This window comes from Sinocyclocheilus anshuiensis, unplaced genomic scaffold, assembly GCF_001515605.1.
Source record: "Sinocyclocheilus anshuiensis isolate Anshui unplaced genomic scaffold, SAMN03320099.WGS_v1.1 scaffold1885, whole genome shotgun sequence".
NCBI classification, from domain to species: Eukaryota; Metazoa; Chordata; class Actinopteri; order Cypriniformes; family Cyprinidae; genus Sinocyclocheilus; species Sinocyclocheilus anshuiensis.
In genome coordinates, this window is record NW_015542322.1 from 181,208 (window position 1) to 200,365 (window position 19,158).

General features: G+C 35.1%; 2 protein-coding genes across 2 annotated transcripts in view; one reads left to right on the plus strand and one right to left on the minus strand.

Moving 5' to 3' along the window:
• LOC107690949 (metalloproteinase inhibitor 2-like) overlaps positions 1 to 12,100 on the minus strand; it is a 33,206-nt gene extending 21,106 nt beyond the window's left edge. The window contains exons 1-3 of the mRNA XM_016489390.1: positions 12,066 to 12,100; positions 11,818 to 11,935; positions 8,886 to 8,949 (exon numbers count right to left, since the gene is read on the minus strand). Coding sequence (XP_016344876.1) covers positions 8,886 to 8,949; positions 11,818 to 11,935; positions 12,066 to 12,100 — 217 coding nt within the window. The remainder of the gene's footprint in view (positions 1 to 8,885; positions 8,950 to 11,817; positions 11,936 to 12,065) is intronic.
• A 1,458-nt stretch (positions 12,101 to 13,558) lies between these two features.
• The window catches only part of cyth1b (cytohesin 1b), a 72,627-nt gene continuing 67,027 nt past the window's right edge, over positions 13,559 to 19,158 (plus strand). Inside the window, exon 1 of the mRNA XM_016489331.1 lies at positions 13,559 to 13,728. Within this exon, the coding sequence (XP_016344817.1) occupies positions 13,713 to 13,728 (16 nt within the window). The 5' untranslated portion in view covers positions 13,559 to 13,712. The remainder of the gene's footprint in view (positions 13,729 to 19,158) is intronic.

Consider the following 19,158-nt stretch of genomic DNA (forward strand, 5'->3'; position numbering starts at 1 on the left):
TTCCATGAAAATATACCCACCACAAATACTAGCCACATCCTGAGTTTCTGTATGCCTGCACAGCTTTTAGCAATCTTGACCAGCGTGGAGCCCAGGCAGACCATTGCACCAAAAGTCCCCGAACTCCTCTTCCACTCCTACCTTCACAGACACACTCACTGACTTCACTGAGGGCCACCACAACCAAAATATATTCCACCTCACAGGTATCAAATACAATAGTATTTATTAAACAATATTTCAAAGGCCATTTAGTTGTCTTTACCTTTAAAAAAAACATAAACATAAGACCTCAAACGGTTTCCTAAAAATAGAAAAATGTATGCTTTAAAAAAAGACATTTAATATAAATAAACATGGACCAACCACATGGCAAGTAATTTTGTAGAGTGGTTCTCCTACACCACAGGAGTAACAACTGAACAGGAGAATGGAGCTGTTTTTCTTTCACTCTAGATACTCTACCTGTGGTTTCTTTGAACTAATTTCTTTCTTTCTGAACTCCTAACACAATTCATCACTGTAATTTAGCACAAGAGCCAGGTTACGGAAGTAAAAATCCCATTTGTTTTCTCCATAGATGAACTGCTTTTTAACGATAAAGTATAAACGTTCCAGGAGGTTAAGCAACAATATATGCTTCTTTAGAAGATTTTGCCTTTTTTTTTGTAATTGTGTACTTTCAAATTATTTATACATTTTCAGTAAATTTTTAATTTTTCTCAAGAAATATTGTTTGTATACTTTTGAAATCAATAACTATAAACCAATAGGTTTATATTTTACCATCATTTCTGATTCAGATTCTGACTGCATCATTTGCAGTGTTTGGTAATGCTTTGCGAGAAGTATTCAGTTCTTCTAAAATAATTTAAATACATTGAAAAAAATTTGTAATGTTGAGATTAGTGGTGTCGCGATATACCGTTATTGACGTGGTGATATTCAAATAATGAAATATCATTATCGTGTTAATTTGGTGTCGCAATATACCGGTATTGTTGATATTTAAAAACTAATAGTACACAAATGATAACAGGACTCAATAATCTAGTGCCAGCGCCATTATGGAACGATAAACTTTCAAGTGTGATTTGTTTCATTCATACTCGACACCGGAGGGCATCAGAAAGTCCACAAGCTAGACTCATAGGACTAATGAAACAAATGACTTTCAGGAAATCCCTTATATGGACAAAGGCTGCGTCCATTTTTTATGCCCTTCACTCGCTAACTTCCCTCCGTCTCGTTTACGCGGATGTACGTCATTGATTACATTGCATGAGTGCCCACTACTGGCGGAAGTGCTTAGGAAAGTTTGCTAGTGCGTGTCTAAAAGTGGAGTGGAATGCAGCCAAAGATGAGAATCAGCACACGATTACAACAGTATATGGTTTATTTGCATTCTTCAAGCCATTTCGGGTATTTTTATATGCATAATGTGTATTTATATTGCAGTGCTAATCGAAATAGCCTTTATCACTGTATAGAATACTATAAAATAAGAATCAGCTCACAAATGGAAGTTATTTCAAACACTCAATTTCTATAGATATCACAATATATTGTTATCGTGAATTTTTGAGGCCTCGATAATTGTGTAGTGAAAAATCTGATATCGTGACTACCCTAGTTAAGATTCATCTTAGTGCTGGTTGACTTTAGAAGTACTGAGTAATTGAAATTAAATGAATGGGAAAAAACTTAATTTTTAAATGAATAAATTACTTTAATTTTTTAAAGATTTTTAAAAGGGCTTTTAAATGGATAGTTGACCCAAAACAAATATTCGCTCATTATTTAATTACTTTCTCATCAAACCCATATGGATGAACTATATCAGTATGGATAATGCCAATGTAGACTAAGGCTATTTTAGCTATTATTCTGTATATCATCTTCCTTTCTCTTTTTGTCTACTTTTTCAGTAAACTTGCCTCAGGGGGGCGTTGCTGAGTATCACTGTATGGAAAAGAGGAGTGTGAAGATTTTCCTTTTGTGTTCGGAGGCACATGAGGGTGAGTTAATAATGATAGAACTTTCAATCCGTTCCATATGAGAGCATGTAAATGACGTGTGTAAGTTGTAGTCATATAACACACTGACCAATGTTTTTGTTTGATATTTAAAGAAATCTGACTCTCTTTTCACATTTCATACTGTAAAAATGAAAAGATGCACAAAAGACAGAATTTGCTGGATTTATACACATCATCATCATCATTGCTTGTACAAGAAAGCCAGTGCAAATGTTCTAAGACTCTGAGGTTTACCAACATGGAAAAGGTCAGAGCTGGACAACTGATGGTTGGATGCTGCCCACTGCTTCAGGCCTGGGTATATAAACAGCCAGAGCAGACACGGCAGGATGTGGAGAAAGACTGGTTTGTGTGAGGTTTGCTGACTGCCATTTATTTATTATAAATTATTTATTATTAAATATTATTAAAAATTTAATATTTATTATATTTATTTATTGCCATTTATTTCCCATTTTTATCAAAATATATGTGGATTTCACATTTGGATGTTTTTGGTTTTTTTAGAAATGTCTAGCATTTCCTGTGAGGCGGAGAACCAACAAATCGTCTGACATGCAGCTTTCAAAAGTCGCATCCTTGCATCAATCTGACGTAAACTGCAGTATGCTGTGTGCGACCCGAAAGATGAGGTGAACAAACATCATTGAAAATGAATCATGTGATGCACAAGGTGATTGCAATGAACATATCATGCCTGTGGGAGGCTGAAGATTTCCTGGAACTGACTTACATATTTAAGTATTTTTAGAAACTTTCCAGCTAACAATCGGTTCTTGATAACTGCTTTTCTCTTTCTTTATAACCAAGAGAAAACAAGTGCTTGGCTTGGACCTGCAAACAACGCTCAAACGTGGTTTCACCTTCAGCAGACTCGAAGAAAAGCAGTGCAAGTTCCTCTCCGGTGTTTATTGCTACTGTCTGGGGTTATTAAATGTGGCAATGAGCTCTGTCATATGTCACTGAGCCAGTGAAAATGACAGTTTCCAGACGAGATCTTTATAATGTGAAACAGGTGGAACTGATTGGTTTGATTATGACATCAAAGCAGCAGTTTTCTAGTTGAGAAAGAGGTATGTTTGAATTGAATAACCAAAATAACCCTGTTCTCTTGGGACACATCATTGAATTAGGTCACACAAACATTGTATGTTTATAATAGTAAAGCAACAAATGGTACACTGGAAATAATGCTTGGAATTTTACCGTCAAAAGACTGTAAAAATGCTCATTCTTAAAAATAGGTTGTTTATTGGCATCTATGAAGAAACTTTAACATCCATGAAACCTTTTCCATTGCACAAAAAGTTCTTTATTGTGGAAAAAGTTATTTTTAGATTATTACAATTTTCTTCGCAATACGAAAAAAATGGCTTCTTTAAATGGCTGTTTTAAATAACACGGAAACCCACAATGGTTTTTCTATGGCATCACTGCAAAAGCCCCCTTTTGGAAATTAAAAAAAAATTGTTTACTGTAAAAAAAACTGTTAATTGAAGTTATTTACAAAAATATACATACATTTTTATATTACATTACTGTAAATTGTATGGTTTATGGAAGTATGCATTGTATTTACACTTTAAATTTATATAATATTTCGTTTATTTATATTACTTTTACAGTAAATTATTAAATAATAATGTTTTTTGTAAGTAAAAAAAACTTACTGTGAAAACTGTATTTTTAAATTATTTTTTAAGCAGTTTTTTTTTTTTTTTTTTTTTTTCAGTTATGTATTTTAGGGTGTTTTATGTTACTATTTATGTTGTTTAGTTAATGTTACACCACCAAAACCACCCACTAAACGTATTACTCACTAAAAAGTGTGTGGCCAAACAATTTAGGTTGTCTGAACAGCATAGTTTATCAGTATGACTAGACACAACACGCAAATGTTAAAGGATTAGTTCACTTTCAAATTAAAATTTCCTGATAATTTACTCACCACCATGTCATCCAAGATGTTTACGTCTTTCTTTCTTCAGTCGAAAAGAAATTAAGGTTTTTGATGAAAACATTCCAGGATTATTCTCCTTATAGTGGACTTCAACGATTACCAAACGGTTGAAGGTCAAAATTACAGTTTCAGTGCAGCTTCAAAGGGCTCTACACGATACCAGACGAGAAATAAGGGTCTTATCTAGCAAAACGATCGGTCATTTTCTAAAAAAATTTACAATTTATACACTTTTTAGCCTCAAATGCTCGTCTTGTGTAGCTCTGCGTGAACTCTGTGCATTCCGGTTCATGACAGTTAGGGTATGTCGAAAAACTCCTATCTCATTTTCTCCTCCAACTTCAAAATCGTCCTAAATCGTCCTACATCGCTGTTTTACCTTTTTTTTATAAAGGGCGTTTGACCTTCTTTGCATGTTCGCTTTGTAAACACTGGGTCAGTACTTCTGCAGCGATGTAGGACGATTTTGAAGTTGGAGGAGAAAATGAGATGGGAGTTTTTCAACATACCCTAACTGTTTCGAACGGGACTGCACAGAGTGCACACTTACATTTCACTGCTGGTCATATATTCTCTATATAACCATCTATGTGACAAATAAAAAAAAAATCTTGAAGTACGCATGCGCATTGCAGAGCTACACAAGACGAGCATTTGAGGTTAAAAAGTATATACAGACATGGGGGTGAGTAAATTATCAGGAAATTTTAATTTAAAAGTGAACTAATCCTTTAAACTTTTGCAGTCTGTCTGCTTCTTTACATTATTGTTCCCTTGTTACTCTACATGAATGACTAGCATTGTTTTAGTGCGTCCAAGTACTGCAGTCAAAAAACCTCTGGTCCTGCTACAAGGCTTTTGGGTACACTAAACCTTTTCAAAGGGCTACCTGTGTGAAATGTTTGTACATTTGGCATCCTCCACTGGTAATTCCTCTTTTTTTCCAGTTTATAACTTCCTCAACCTCCACCAAAGGAATCCTCATCACTTCTGTATTCAGGAATGTTCAGCACCACACCCCAGCCCGCTCTCTGACCCTTGTGACCCTTACTGTCTATAAACCTCTGACATGAAACCAGGCTTGTCACTAGACAGTTTGCCAAAAGGGATCAGGCCAGACTACGATTCCAGTCTGAGTACATTTGAACAGATAAATATTTTGAGCAGATGACCAGTATAATTGGGCTTTTAGTTGAGCGGTTTATACAGTATAAACAACCCTGGGTACACCAAAGAAACTGAGGCAGTTTAAATCCTTAAGGCCAAAGGTAATCCTGTAGTCAACTTGAATTTTATCCCATTTTATTTGCACAATTTGACATATTTCCTTGCAACACAGGATATCCAGTATCTCTGTCCCATTTTGGCTGATACGGGAGATTTTTTTTTCTGTATCGGTGTACTCTATTTTTGCATTTAGATTACCTTAGCTGTCATTTAACACTCACTTAAAGTTAATCTTTAGCAAATCTCAGAATGAAGACTGATTTTTAATACTGTACATTATGATGTTATTGCTATATTCACTTAGTATTTCAAATTATTTTAGTTTTTAGTGTTTTATTTTTTAATTTATTTAGACTAAATAGACCCTTTATCAGCTCTTGGTCAAAACATGAAAATGACTTTCAACTAGGGCTGCACGATTATGACAAAAATCATAATTGTCGATTATTCCCTTGAAATTGTAATTGCGATTATTAATTACGATTATCACAATTTACATTGAACGATGTTTATCCCATTGTTTGATGCAACTGCATGCTGTATTTTTATATGAAAATAAACAAGCTGAAAACACTTAACTCAAAAACTTTTAGTGCTTTTCTATAGTATTAAGCCTCAAATGTCAGTTATACATCGGATTGGTTTCTTCTTTAAATTATAAAAAAATTAAAAATATGAATGGTATTATAATGTTATACTAAAACTAAAACAATGGAAAAACCCTTAAGATAATATGTAGAAAGAAGCCTTCTAGTCACACTGTATTGTGTTGTGGATGAGTGCAGATTATTTGGAGGCTTGCAGCCAGACAGTGAATCAAGTGTGAATCTACAAGCCAATAAGAATGGTGTGAATGTATCATCATCCTGTTTGGGTTTCAGTCTTTTACCAGCAGACAAGAGTGTCACATCCACATTTGTTGTGCATCTCACTGTGATTTTCCCATGCAACAGGCAATTTGCTTTCAACAAATACTAAGCCAAAATGATCTGGTCTAATCTTGGATTGTATACCCTTAATGTACTGTTTTGGCTCTGTGTATTCAGGGCAGTTGAAAGCTTTCGGTGGAAACCAGACATAATGAGTTGTTTCTGAGGAATGAAATAGAGAAGCCAGATATAAATAGATATAAACAGGCCTCAAAACGCTGTATTTATATTTTTAATATTGATGCATCCCTAATATTTAGTGTAGACTCGATGAGACTTGACTTTATCGACTTGAATTTTTCTTTGGAATTACATGCACAAGTGAATTACTGTATTAACAGTTAGATCAAGAATGTGCATTAAGAATTTAATAAGGTTAATAGAATCAACTTTTGACTTACAGTTTTATGGAAGCTTGCTTCCACTACAGAATAAAAAAAATGAAAAGATAATTGTGACTTTTCATCTAACAATTCAGACTTTTTTTCTCAGAATTGCAAGATATAAACTCACAATTGCAATAAATAATGTCAGAATTGCAGGATATAAACTCACAATTGTGATTCCGATTTTTTCTGACAATTATGAGTTTATGTCTCGCAATTCTCACTTCAATTCTAATAAACTTGCAATTGCAAGAAAAAAGTCAGAATTGTGAGATAAAAAGTCACAATAACCTTTTTTTTTTTTTTTATTCAGTGGCAGAAAACAAGCTCCCATAGTTTCCACTGGCTGCTTCAAAAATTAGATTCGATTCATTCCAATTTTGATCAACATATATTTCCCAGTCGTCTTCTCTTATTGTCTTCAGTGGTTTTGCAGACATATAAACATTCTGAGCTTTGGAATGCATTTAGAACAACAGACTTTAAAAGCTCAAGGAGAAAAAATTCTAGTGGCACAGCTCATGTTACAGTTTTCAATCTTGAGACAATCATGTCACTGTTCAGACTCTCTAAAAGCATGTTGTGCTCGTCTGTGACTCAATAACATTGAACTGCGAGGTAAATAATGGGGCTGTGTCATTCCCATAGGGAACGGAAGACTGGATCCACATGACTAAGATTTTTAAGTACGACACGTAGAAACCTTATTAATGGCAAGTACAGATTCAAAAAGAATACTGGCAAAAACACTGACAGACCGCAAAGGGCAAATGACCGCATTTTGGGTGGTTACTTTACTAATATGTAGAGATCCCGGTTCTGTCATGAAATACGAACACTAAATTAATTTCCGGCTAACAGCTTGTTCATTTCCACTGCAAGTCAGGAAAGACGCAAACCTCTCGGAACAGCCACTAAAGTTAACTTTTCACAAATAGGTGGAAAAAACCTTCTCCCTTGATCCAAGAAGACTGGTTCAAAGCCAGTGAGCTGAGGCAAGGGCTGGCGGTCCAGCCAAAGAGTAAGCTTTTCTCACTGTTTGAAGAATGCCATGCATATTTCTGAAAGGTCCTTGACTTTCATTGCTTTTTCCTCTCTGGCACATCTAGAGCTGTCGGCCAGATGTCGGATGCTCTCCGATGGTTTCTGCCGGAGCTGCGGGGTTCTAATCAAACTATAAGCCCTCTAAAGCACTTTAAGAGGCCACTGGCCTGTGTGTATTTGTCTTATCTTCTATTAGCAGCTCAAGACAGGGCTTGGGTTCTGTTCCAGCGGTGGGCACACCTATACTAATCATCTCTGAACGCTGCTTGAATTAACCATGAACTGGAAGGGAAAGCCCCAGTGGGATGCAAAACATTCTTGCAATTTTTTATGCCTCAGCTCTCTCCATCTGAGAGAAATATGAAGGTGGAAACCAGACATAATGAGTTGTTTCTGAGGAATGAAATAGAGAAGCCAGATATAAATAGATATAAACAGGCCTCAAAACGTCATTCAGCTCAAGCAGGAGAACTGTATGTGTGCTGAAGATAACAGACCAACAGACAGGACACTTTATCTGCTGTTATCCACACTGGGCACTAAAACAATAGCACAGATGCATAAGTAGAAAAAACACTGGCGAGATAAACAACACATTAAGGTACAACCAATAAAAGGGTAATAAAAGTTTTAAATTTTCACAACCCAGAACCTCACAGATCTGGACTGTCACTGACTGATTCAGTGCTGTTCAGTTACTCAGACAGCATAAATGCATTTACACAGGAATTACAGTTGCAGAATAAATGTTAGGACATTATGAATTTATGAATAATATAAATAAAGAGCTGAGTAATTAATTACAAAGAATATAAATAACATAATTACGTACAAAAGTAATAATATAAATAATAAAAAAATAGATATGTAATACAATTCAAAATAATAATATACTACAAATTTTAAGGCTGCTCTGATGCTGCATTTCATTCACAGAAGTAAAGCAGCATTAGAGCAGCCTCTAATAGTAAGGAGGGTCAAAGTTTGCATGTTGTAGCACTGCTTTTATATGGCATTTTTGTTTGTAAAGGAGTAATAAAACATCCACCTCAGCCCCAGTGGTTGTGATGCTGCATTTCATCTACAAAGCAGCATCAGAGCAGCCTTGAACTTTGTTGTTGTCATGACAGAGGATATATGTGTAGTTTCAGGTTTCTCTAATAAAAATTACTTTACATTTGTGCAGCATTAGACAAAATACGTGCAGCCTTTGTGGTGTAAATGCATCTGTAATAAACTCGCTATAGTAACAATTTTGCATTGTGACGTAGCATCGTTGAGATTGTTGACACGCACTTACCAACATCAGCATTGCAGAACGCCTGTTGAGGATGAACGGGGGAACAACTGAGGTAGACGATCTTCTGAAATGTCAACAATGATCCAGCCCCTCACACAGCCGAAAAGTACAATGCCCACCGCCGTTCGAGATGCCCACACGCTGAGTATTAGTATGACTACTGCTGTTAAATTCCTCAGAGACGAACGGGCTTGTTGGTAACGAAGGAAGTGCACTGCTGCTCTATCTTTAATGGTCTTTCCAGGCTTCTTTCTTTTCCACTGCCTTCTATGGGTGTGTTCTCATGGAGAGACCAGGTTCATGCCTTAATACTGCGCGTGGACTCCTCCCTTTAAACCAGATTCAACCAGAGGTGGGCGCTTCATGAAGGTCTTCGAAAGATTTCTTTCACTCTTTCTGTCAGGAGTTTTATACAAACACACACATTCAAGTATTAAATAAAACCTATCCTAAATGATGTTATAGCATAAAATAAGCTGCTTTTTATTTTTTATTTTTTAATATATTATTTTTTACATATTAAAGACACGTGCTTGTGTTTATGCATCGTGTTATTATGCTAATGTAGCCTACTGTACCGATCACATAGTGTAGGCTACAAACTGACATCACAGCAACCGAAACATTAAGGTGGTTGGTCACTCAAAAATGAAGAGGTTCTTTTCCAAGCCTTCTAAAGCTACGTGATAGTTTTGTGTTAGAAAGAAATTCCTGAAAATTCTTTATTCTCTAAAACAATCTTGACATTCAAACCTTTTCAACAAATCGTTGATTCGGTTCACAAAACCTGTGTAAATGATTCATTCATTTAGTGATTTAAACTGCAGTCTATTTCTTACTAAAAACTATTGTATAAATTCAGTAGACTTGGAATATAGAGCTGGATTATGGAGCGAATTTTGTGCCTATATACATCAAACAAATCCAGCATTTTGCAGATAAACACAATCTGCTTTGCAAAGAAAAACTCGACTTTCAAAAAAACGCAAAGTGATTTGAAAAAAACAAAACTCTATTTGAGAGAAAATGCAGAGGTATGGACAAATATATGTATTGTGTGTTACAACTGTGAGACTCATTTGCCTTTTTATGAGGAAACTTGGCTTGATTTTCTCACATATGTGTGCAGGCAGATTTTTTCACAAATGCGTGCAGGCAGATTTTCTCACAAATGCAATTTAGCAACTTCCTTTTCAAAAACAGCAGATGGCGCTGTCGGTCAATTTACGCTAGTTTCCCGAGACTCGAAATACCTGTTTACCTTTTCAGGGAATACAGCAGACCAACATGAGTGGGGAACAGGTGAGTTTCTGTCTTACTATATCTATAATTAACCATTTAGATGTTTTCACAAAGTGACACTACTACAATGTCAGTGAAATTCACAATAAGTGCTGTAAAGTTGTTAACATGATTGATTAGTTCAAAAATCAGTAGTGACATGGCTAAACATTTAACTAAGGCAGTATTTCCCTATAAAAACTGATCCATTCTCCGTACCTCTTATCCTCTGTTGGATCGCGGTATATAGAATATACATACATATGTTGATACAATTGTTCAACATTCAAAACAATGCAGGGGTATAATAACAATATATTGCGTCACAATATGTTGTATTTCTAAAATGCAAATGTCCATTCTCTGTACCTCTTATACTCTGTTGGATCGCGGGATATAGAATATATACATATGTTGATACAATTTCAAAATTCCAAACAATGCAGGGGTATAACAATATATCGTGTCACCATATATTGTAATACTAAAATGCAAAAGTATTATGGATAGCTACAATATTGTGTATCAAAAAAGAAAGCTTAGACAATTTGTGACCTTGGACCACAAAACCAGTCATAAGTAGCACGGGTAAATTTGTAGCAATAGCCAAAAATTATTTTATGCCAAAAATCATTAGGATATTACGTAAAGATTATGTTCCATGAAGATATTTTGTACATTTCCTACTGTAAATATATTAAAACTTAATTTTATTAAGTAAAGATCATGTTCCATGAATATATTTTGTAAATTCCCTACCATAAATATATCAAAAATATATTATCGTTAGTAACATGCATTGCTAAGGACTTCATTTGGACAACTTTAAAGGCGATTTTCTCAATATTTTGATTTTTTTGAGATTCCAGATTTTCAAATAGTTATATCTCAGCCAAATATTGTCCTATACTACCAAACCATACATCAATGGAAAGCTTATTTATTCATGGACCCTTATGACTGATTTTGTGGTCCAGGGTCACATTTAATTTTATATTAGATATACTAATACCCAAGAGGTCATTAATTATTAATAACAAATTATATATTATTGTGACACGATATATTGTTATACCCCTGCATTGTTTTGAATGTTGAACAATTGTATCAACATATGTATATATTCTATATCCCGCGATCCAACCGACTATAAGAGGTACGGAGAATGGATTTGTGAGAAATTCTGCCTGCACGCATTTGTGAGAAAATTTGCCTGCACGCATTTGTGAGAAAATTTGCCTGCACGCATTTGTGAGAAAATCAAGCCAAGTTTCCTCATAAAAAGGCTCACATTTGTAACACACAATACATATATTTGTCCATACCTCTGCATTTTCTCTCAAATAGAGTTTTGTATTTGCAAATTACTTTGCGTTTGTTTGAAAGTCGAGTTTTTCTTTGCAAAGCAGATTGCGTTTATTTGCAAAACGCTGGATTTGTTTGATGAATATAGGCACAAAATTCGCTCCATACTGGATGGGCCACTTTTATTTTTTACTTTTATTTTTACCCTTATTGAACCACAATCCCACAATAAAAAACCTAATTTCCTTCTCATATTAATACACAAAAGCACACCAGAGACGCTGAATCGGGAACTTTAGCTGCTATCACATCTATAAGGAATTAGCTCTTGTAGTCATAAACCTACTGAAGTCTCTTTATTGTTTCTCTTCCCACTCAGAACAGCAGTAAAAGGCTCTCTTTGCTCCTTCGTCTGCCATGAGGCTGTGTCTGCAGCTGGCACATTCTCATTGTTTCCACTCTGACTAGAGGGGAAAAGCAAAAATCCACAATGTGCTGCTCTGAGAGAGAAGTAAAATAAATAAATTAATGCAATGGTTGGAAAATCTCATGGCAAGTTTGTTGGCAATGACTCCATCATTATGGTGACATCACCTCTTTGGGTGGCTGAGCAGCCCCCGTGGATTCATGGATTCAAATGTCACAGTACCTTCTTTTTATTTCATTTTTTTTGCCTTTCTTAAGAAAAACTATAGTTAAAAAGAGCACTGTCTCTTGTTTTATCTTAGATGTTAAGGCCCAATCACAAGACAAATATGCTGATATAGCACTAGCACAAATATGCTAGTCAAATATGCTGTACTAGTTCTGATTGAGTTCTAGCAAAAAGCTCGGTATTGATGGTGTGCCTTTGTGAAGGAAAGAAACTTTGCGACTTGGTCTGCTGTTGTGTGTTTGATGGTGTGCAGCACAGACAAAAGCAATTTAGTGTCTGTGGTAATACTTAACCAGGAAACTATGTAAAAAATGTGTATGTGGTGCCCAGAAAGAGCGTTTTTGTGTTTTTTTCCCCTTAAAAAATATGCACCGACAGAGCTATACAATGCAACTAAACTTTCTTGTAATGGCCAATTTGTAAACAGTGGCAACAGTGAACTAATCTGCAAATCTATATGGAATATGTACATAATGATTTACAGTTTACAGCCTGGCTTTTCCCATCACAGAGTTGCATTTTCCAACAGAAGTTTTCCTTTAGGAACGTAGCAAGATTATTGTCTGGGTCTGTGCGTTTGCAGAGTTTGGAATAACAATTACTGCTGCTGTCAATCATTTAAACAATTTCCAGTAGTGAATAGAGAGTGAGGGTGCAGACATACTGGATGAGAATGAAAGCAGAAGAGCAGAACATTTATCCACTTATAATGTGGACCCACTCTTTAATTTATATTAAGACTCAATCCTGTATTTAGATGTAGCATCCTAAAAGTAGACAATATTTAATGGGCAACAGGTAAATACCATCTAGGAAGTAAAATTATATGCTTAACAAAATAATGCGTAGGAGAAATTACACGTTTTAAAACTACACCAACATAATTTCACGTTTGTAAATGACAGCAAAAAATCTTATTGTATTTATGGCTTCTGGTGGGTGACAACAGCATTTTTAGCATTCAAGTTCCAAATGCATCCTTTTATTTTATTTTTGGTGAAAGTGCACTAATGAGTTATATTTAACCTTTTGTGTCATTTAAAAGTCCTCTCTTCAATCTCTCAAGAGGTTGGGGAGACTCCTGCTGGACAGAATAAAACATGGCGGGAAAAAGACAGGAAAGGACTGACTAGAAAATCAAACGATCAAAAACTGCCTATAAAATAAAAAAATATATATATGCAAAATCTTACTAAAAACGGTAACATTTTAATGGCACTAATATTAGGTAGACCAATATTTGCTCATAGCGCTAAAGAGACTGGATGTGTCTAAAAACCTAGTGAGCGTCCTAAATAGGAAGACTTTTAGGGCACTTCTGCGAGCTCACGATGCCCAGAAATGCTGTAGTGTAGCCTATATGTACGCGGCTCAGTAGGTTTTCAGACACGGTCTATGTATGTGTACAGTTCACCGTGAGTGGAACAGATGTAACCTGGAAGAGGAACCCCCCCCCACCACACACACACACACACACACACACAGACAGAGACAGACAGACAGACAGACAGAGAGAGAGACAAGTGATGTTAAGTGTGTACTGTGTAGTGGAGGAAGACTAGAGCTGTGTGAAACACCGCTGCAGAATGGAGGACTATTATGGTAAGTTTTGTCTTATAAAGCGTTTTCAGACTGACACTGGCGTGTCAAAGTGCATTATAGTGAAAAACTGGCAGATTCATAGAATTGTGAATTAGGTCAACTTAATATAATGTTGTTTTAGTCTAAATGAGGTCAAACGTACAGCTCGATACTGAATAACAAGTACACTTCAAACACTTGCATGATGGCAGTGACAATACAACAATGTTTAGGCTACCCAAGTTTGTTAGTAGGGCTCCATGTTGACATTGACAAGTTTTTACTGACTCAAACATTTGGTTTGCTTACACACGTCTTTTTTTGAAAGCTAAAGTTAGTAAGAGATTTGTGTGTGTGTGTGTGTGTGTGTGTGTGTTTTAGAAGTCATATTTAGTCTTGGACATCATAAATTCTGAAATGTTTTATGTTGTTAAGTATGGACAAACATAACTGATCTCATTCACTTAGATGCTGTATTTATATATCCAAAATGATTTGGTTTGAATTAGTTTTGAGGTGTACCTTTTTTTTAGACTCAAAATCCTTCAAAGTACTTTATTTCTATGTGGTGCTCACTGCAACATTTTTCCCCTTTTCATTGCTTTTTTGTAGAATGTCAGAGTAGCAGAAATGATGTTACAGGATATCCTGTGTGAAAACAACAGACACACCACAGTTTGCGGAGAGTGGTTAAATGTCTGTTTTTGTACAAGAGCGAAACATAAACTGGGTAAAGTGACACCTGTTTAAGAGCAGTGAACATTTAGGCTCTTGACGATTAGGCTATGCCAAACAGATTTCATAAAGTTTAAACTCTTGAAGACAATGAAATGATTTCATGAGCAGTAGAACCTTAATGCACTACACCCACCTTAAATTCACACTCTTAAGGTTGTACTTTGTGTCATTTTGATAACAACTTGAGTCATATTAGAAATGACTGTTCGTTATTCCATTAGACAGCACCACTATGAGCTTTATGTCTTTGTACCTCTTTTGATTGGAGTGTGTTTTGTGGTCATTATGGTGGTCGCTGTGTGAATAATTATGAGTGTCACTCAAATTTCAGTATTCAAACCAGTCAGACAGACCATAATATAGTGATAGACCGATATATATCAGCCAGGCTGATAAATTGGTCAGTATTTAACCATCTGAGATTAACATGATTAGATGATAAATATTTCTGAATTGGCAGAGGTTTACTACTGACAGCTTTGTCAATGGGTAGTAAACAAACTCTGTTTTAACTGAACTATTTAACACATTTCTAGCTGTATGTTTAGAAATAAGATAGATTATCTAAAAAAACAAAAACAAATATGCACTTTCTTTTTTCTGTGGAACACAAAAAGGGATATTAGAAGAAAGTGATTTAATTTCTTTTCATTTCAGTAGGTTTGTGTAAATCTTACTGGCTACAAATCTATTATGCCTAGCATAGCGACCAAAAGCAACATTACATTCTACAAATACTTAAAAACATAAATAAATAAAAAAGGTGTATATTAAAGGGATTGTACAGAACATTAGAGCCCATTGATATTCATTGACATTCAGTATATATTTTTGATACGCATAAGAAAATTGCACAGGTTTCTGACATGAGTGTGAGTAAATGATGACAAAATGTTCACTTTTGGGTGAACTATCACTTTAAGATGAGATAAACACAGACCAACTTGGAAACAAAATATTAAACATAACAAATAGAGAATGCATAACACTAGTGGCCACAGAAAACAAATGGGTTTTGCACATGCTGATATTGGTGCAGGACCAAACAAACAGTGCTAGACTATTCTGCAGCCTTGGCGCATTGAAAACGAAGCCATGATAAACCCTTGACCTTTAGAAATGACCTTAAAATTTCTAGCATTTTTCGTAAAAGCATGTTTTGAAACTCAACCTTTGTTGATCTTTCCAACTTAATTTTCTTCTCTTATGTCCCTGTCTTCAGTTTATTAATCCTGATATTTGATTACTAACAACACTACTGAATAATATTAATATTTTTAAATGTAAAGGAATGTCTGGAGTGTGATTTAGACTGACTGCATGTTAATGCAAGAGGATCCTAACATCAGAGGAGGAGGTTTTATACTGCACAGATTTATAGCGGTAGAATTTTCAATTGTGCATCAGTTAGTAACTTAGTTTTACATCTCCCTGTCAGTGAAGAAACACTAAATGCAAGGTCAGCTTCTAAAATGATAATTTTATCTAGCCCTGTGTATGTGGACAGACAGGTATGTGGGACTGGGATATCTGTCTCTCATTACAATGGTTACAGCTGCAGACGTGGCAATGTGTCACATCTAGGAAAGAGCAAAGCTGCACAGGAAACCTCTGAGTCTGTCCTCAACTTACCTCCTTCAGCCGCCACTCAATGATGTTAACTCCACCCAAGCAGTCTGTTGCTCCAGTTAGATATAGCAAGAGTATGAAGGCAGGTTTGTTTTTGATGTACTCTCCCTGCCAAACTTTCTGCTGTCTATGCATTTTGGGGTTTACTTGTGAGCTGCAAATCAAGAACACTGTTTACAGTGATGACCGGCATATTAAGATCCATTTTAAGCTTCGTCTAAAGTTAAAACTACCAGTGTCCTACTTTCCTGACCACCACTTGAGCAGGCTTACATTAACAAACAGATTCACTTTAAATTTGTTCCCTGCTTAGACATCCTTGTCAGTATAATTATATGTTTTATCATTTACCAGAAAAGAAAAGAAAAGGAAAAAGAATACTAAACCAACTGATGTAGTACATTTTTCTTACTTTACATGTAGAATGGTGGATAGGTTTGGCATCACAAATTGTGCATTTACAAAAAATGGCCAACAGATGGCATATATTTCCACAAAATATCCAGCTCCAAAATTTTGAAATGTGATGTGGACAAGAAATAATCACAAAATTCAAGCATGTCATAAGATGATGTATATCCATGGGGCCATGTGGTCCAAAAATAAATAACAATAAATAAAAATAGTAATAAAGTTAAATAATATAAAATAAAAAATGTATGACCCCCAACACCCCTCCCCCCAAAAATGCATAAACAATTTAAGAATAAAATGCATAAAATAAATAGAATCAAACTCTGAAACTTTGAAAGAATTTGATTTTCTTTATTCTGTATAATTCATTCAAAATGTAATTGTGATGAATGAGGACTTGGCAGATATTACACTGTGTGTATGAATGGGTGTGTGTGTGTGTATATATATATATATATATATATATATATATATGTATATGTATGAATAATTTAATAATTTATTAAATTATTTAATAAAATAATAATTTAATAAATCAACAATAATGATTTATTATAGAAAAGCATAAAAGTAGCCAAGTCTGTTGTCTACATTGTCCAAGACTGTTAAATAATACTAAGTTTAATATCATTCTAATACATTGGTGGATTGATGCATGAATGTCACTGGAGTGTTATCCTAAGTACAAAAGCTGAAAGGTAAATCTTAGCTTCTTTGTACCTTATTTACAGCTAAATGGTACATAATAGTATTCTTAAATGTACATATTAGTACTTAAAAATACATTTTAGTACCTAAAGTGCACATATTTGTTTGAAAGGGTATTGCCCCAGTGACAGTTTTGTACCTTTTTTTCTAAAAGTGTGCATGTTAGGATTAAAAGAGAGTTGCTTAGAAATCCAATAGGATGTAGTGCTTACGTATATGCTCTGAGTTTATTTGTGGTTGGCATAGTGACCGCTCATGATGCTTGGGGTTTGTTGGTCACTGAGTGTGCTTTTATCTCCTAAGGACTTCTCATGCTCAAGTGTTACAGCGCTGTGAGCTCACAGCTCTCCTAGAGAGACCGAGGCTGCAGAGCTTGGACTTCTGGTATGTAGGCTGTTCACTGAGTATCATCTGGGATTCTAGCCATTAAACTACAGGCCCTGCCTGTCGGCTTACCCACCTCCCGTTGTGTAGGTTTGAGATTGAATCTCAGTCGTCACCAAAACAAGGTCCATCAAACCTCATGGTTTTTGTGTCATGATATATAAAAAATCTGCATGCATTTTGTGGAATAAGAGACAATGTATATTTTACACAATAGGTTTAGGAATGTCATTGTCATCTGTTCTTTTTGTGTATTCTCTATCTGTTATCATTTCCTGCCGAGAGAATAGATGAGGTTGCTGTTTCACTGAGGATGTGAGAAGTAAACAGATGTTGAACGATGCTGCATGTGTCCTCGGATGACATGCTTCCCCAGCGTTTAAAGGGGTTGTTCACCCTAAAATAAAAATTCTGTCATCATATACTCACCTTTATGTTGTTTCAAACCTGTATGACTGACTTTTTCTGTCTGGAACACTAAAGACATTTTTCTTTGAAAAATAATAATAAAAAAAAAATTTATATTAAAGAAAGTTGGGGCCCAAAAAACATTGGACAAAATATCTCCTTTTTTTGTTCAGCAGAAAAAAAATTAGCCTATACGTGTGTATTTCTTTATTTTATTCATAGTTTTAGAATGCAGTTATATTTTATACACTACTGTTCAAAAGTTTGTCATTGGTAAGATATTGTAATATTTAATGTTTCTGATGCTCATCAAAGCTGCATATATTTGATCAAAAATACAGCAAAAACACATAATATTGTTAAATGTTATTACAATTTAAAATAACTGCTTTCTATTTTAATATATTGTAAAATGTAATTTATCTCTGTGATGGCAAAGCTGAATTTTCAGCATCATTACTCCAGTCTTCAGTGTCACATGATCCTTCAGAAATAATTCTAATATGCTGAATTGGTGCTCAAGAAACATTTATTTTTATTATCAATGTTGAAAACATTTGTGCTGCTTAATATTTTTGTTTTTGTTGAAACCATGATATATATGATTCGTTGATGAATAGAAAGTTCAAAAGAACAGCATTTATTTAAAATAAAAATGTCTTTACTGTCACTTTTGATCAGAATTTTTTTATTGAGAAGAAAAGAATGACCCCAAACCTATGAACAGTAGTGTACATTTTCATAGATTTTTGCACATTATGATTGAATCTTTGGGTCTGGAACAAGGGCTGTCTTAATAAAAATCAGCCCCCTGGGACATAAAAGTGCCTGCAGTATCAGTGGATAAATACAGAAGTTAGGTTATATTGCAGTGTTTTGGTTACATTTTTTACTTTGAATTATGCTCATGTTTCCTTTTCCATCATGCACCCTTCCTTCTCCATGCACCCTTTGATTTATCTAAAATATAGTGCTGTTTTTCCCCTTCTAAAGTCTCTCTAGCACTCACTCATTAATCTTAAGCTCCAGAGAAGGAGAAATCTTCAAAAGACTGATCTGTTTTAAGATCAACTGAGATAAAATGGCAGTCTCCCTGCACAGGATGACTGGGACTCAGAGATACGAGTGTTAGGTCAGCAGCAACCAGCAGCCATGACCACTTCCCATTTG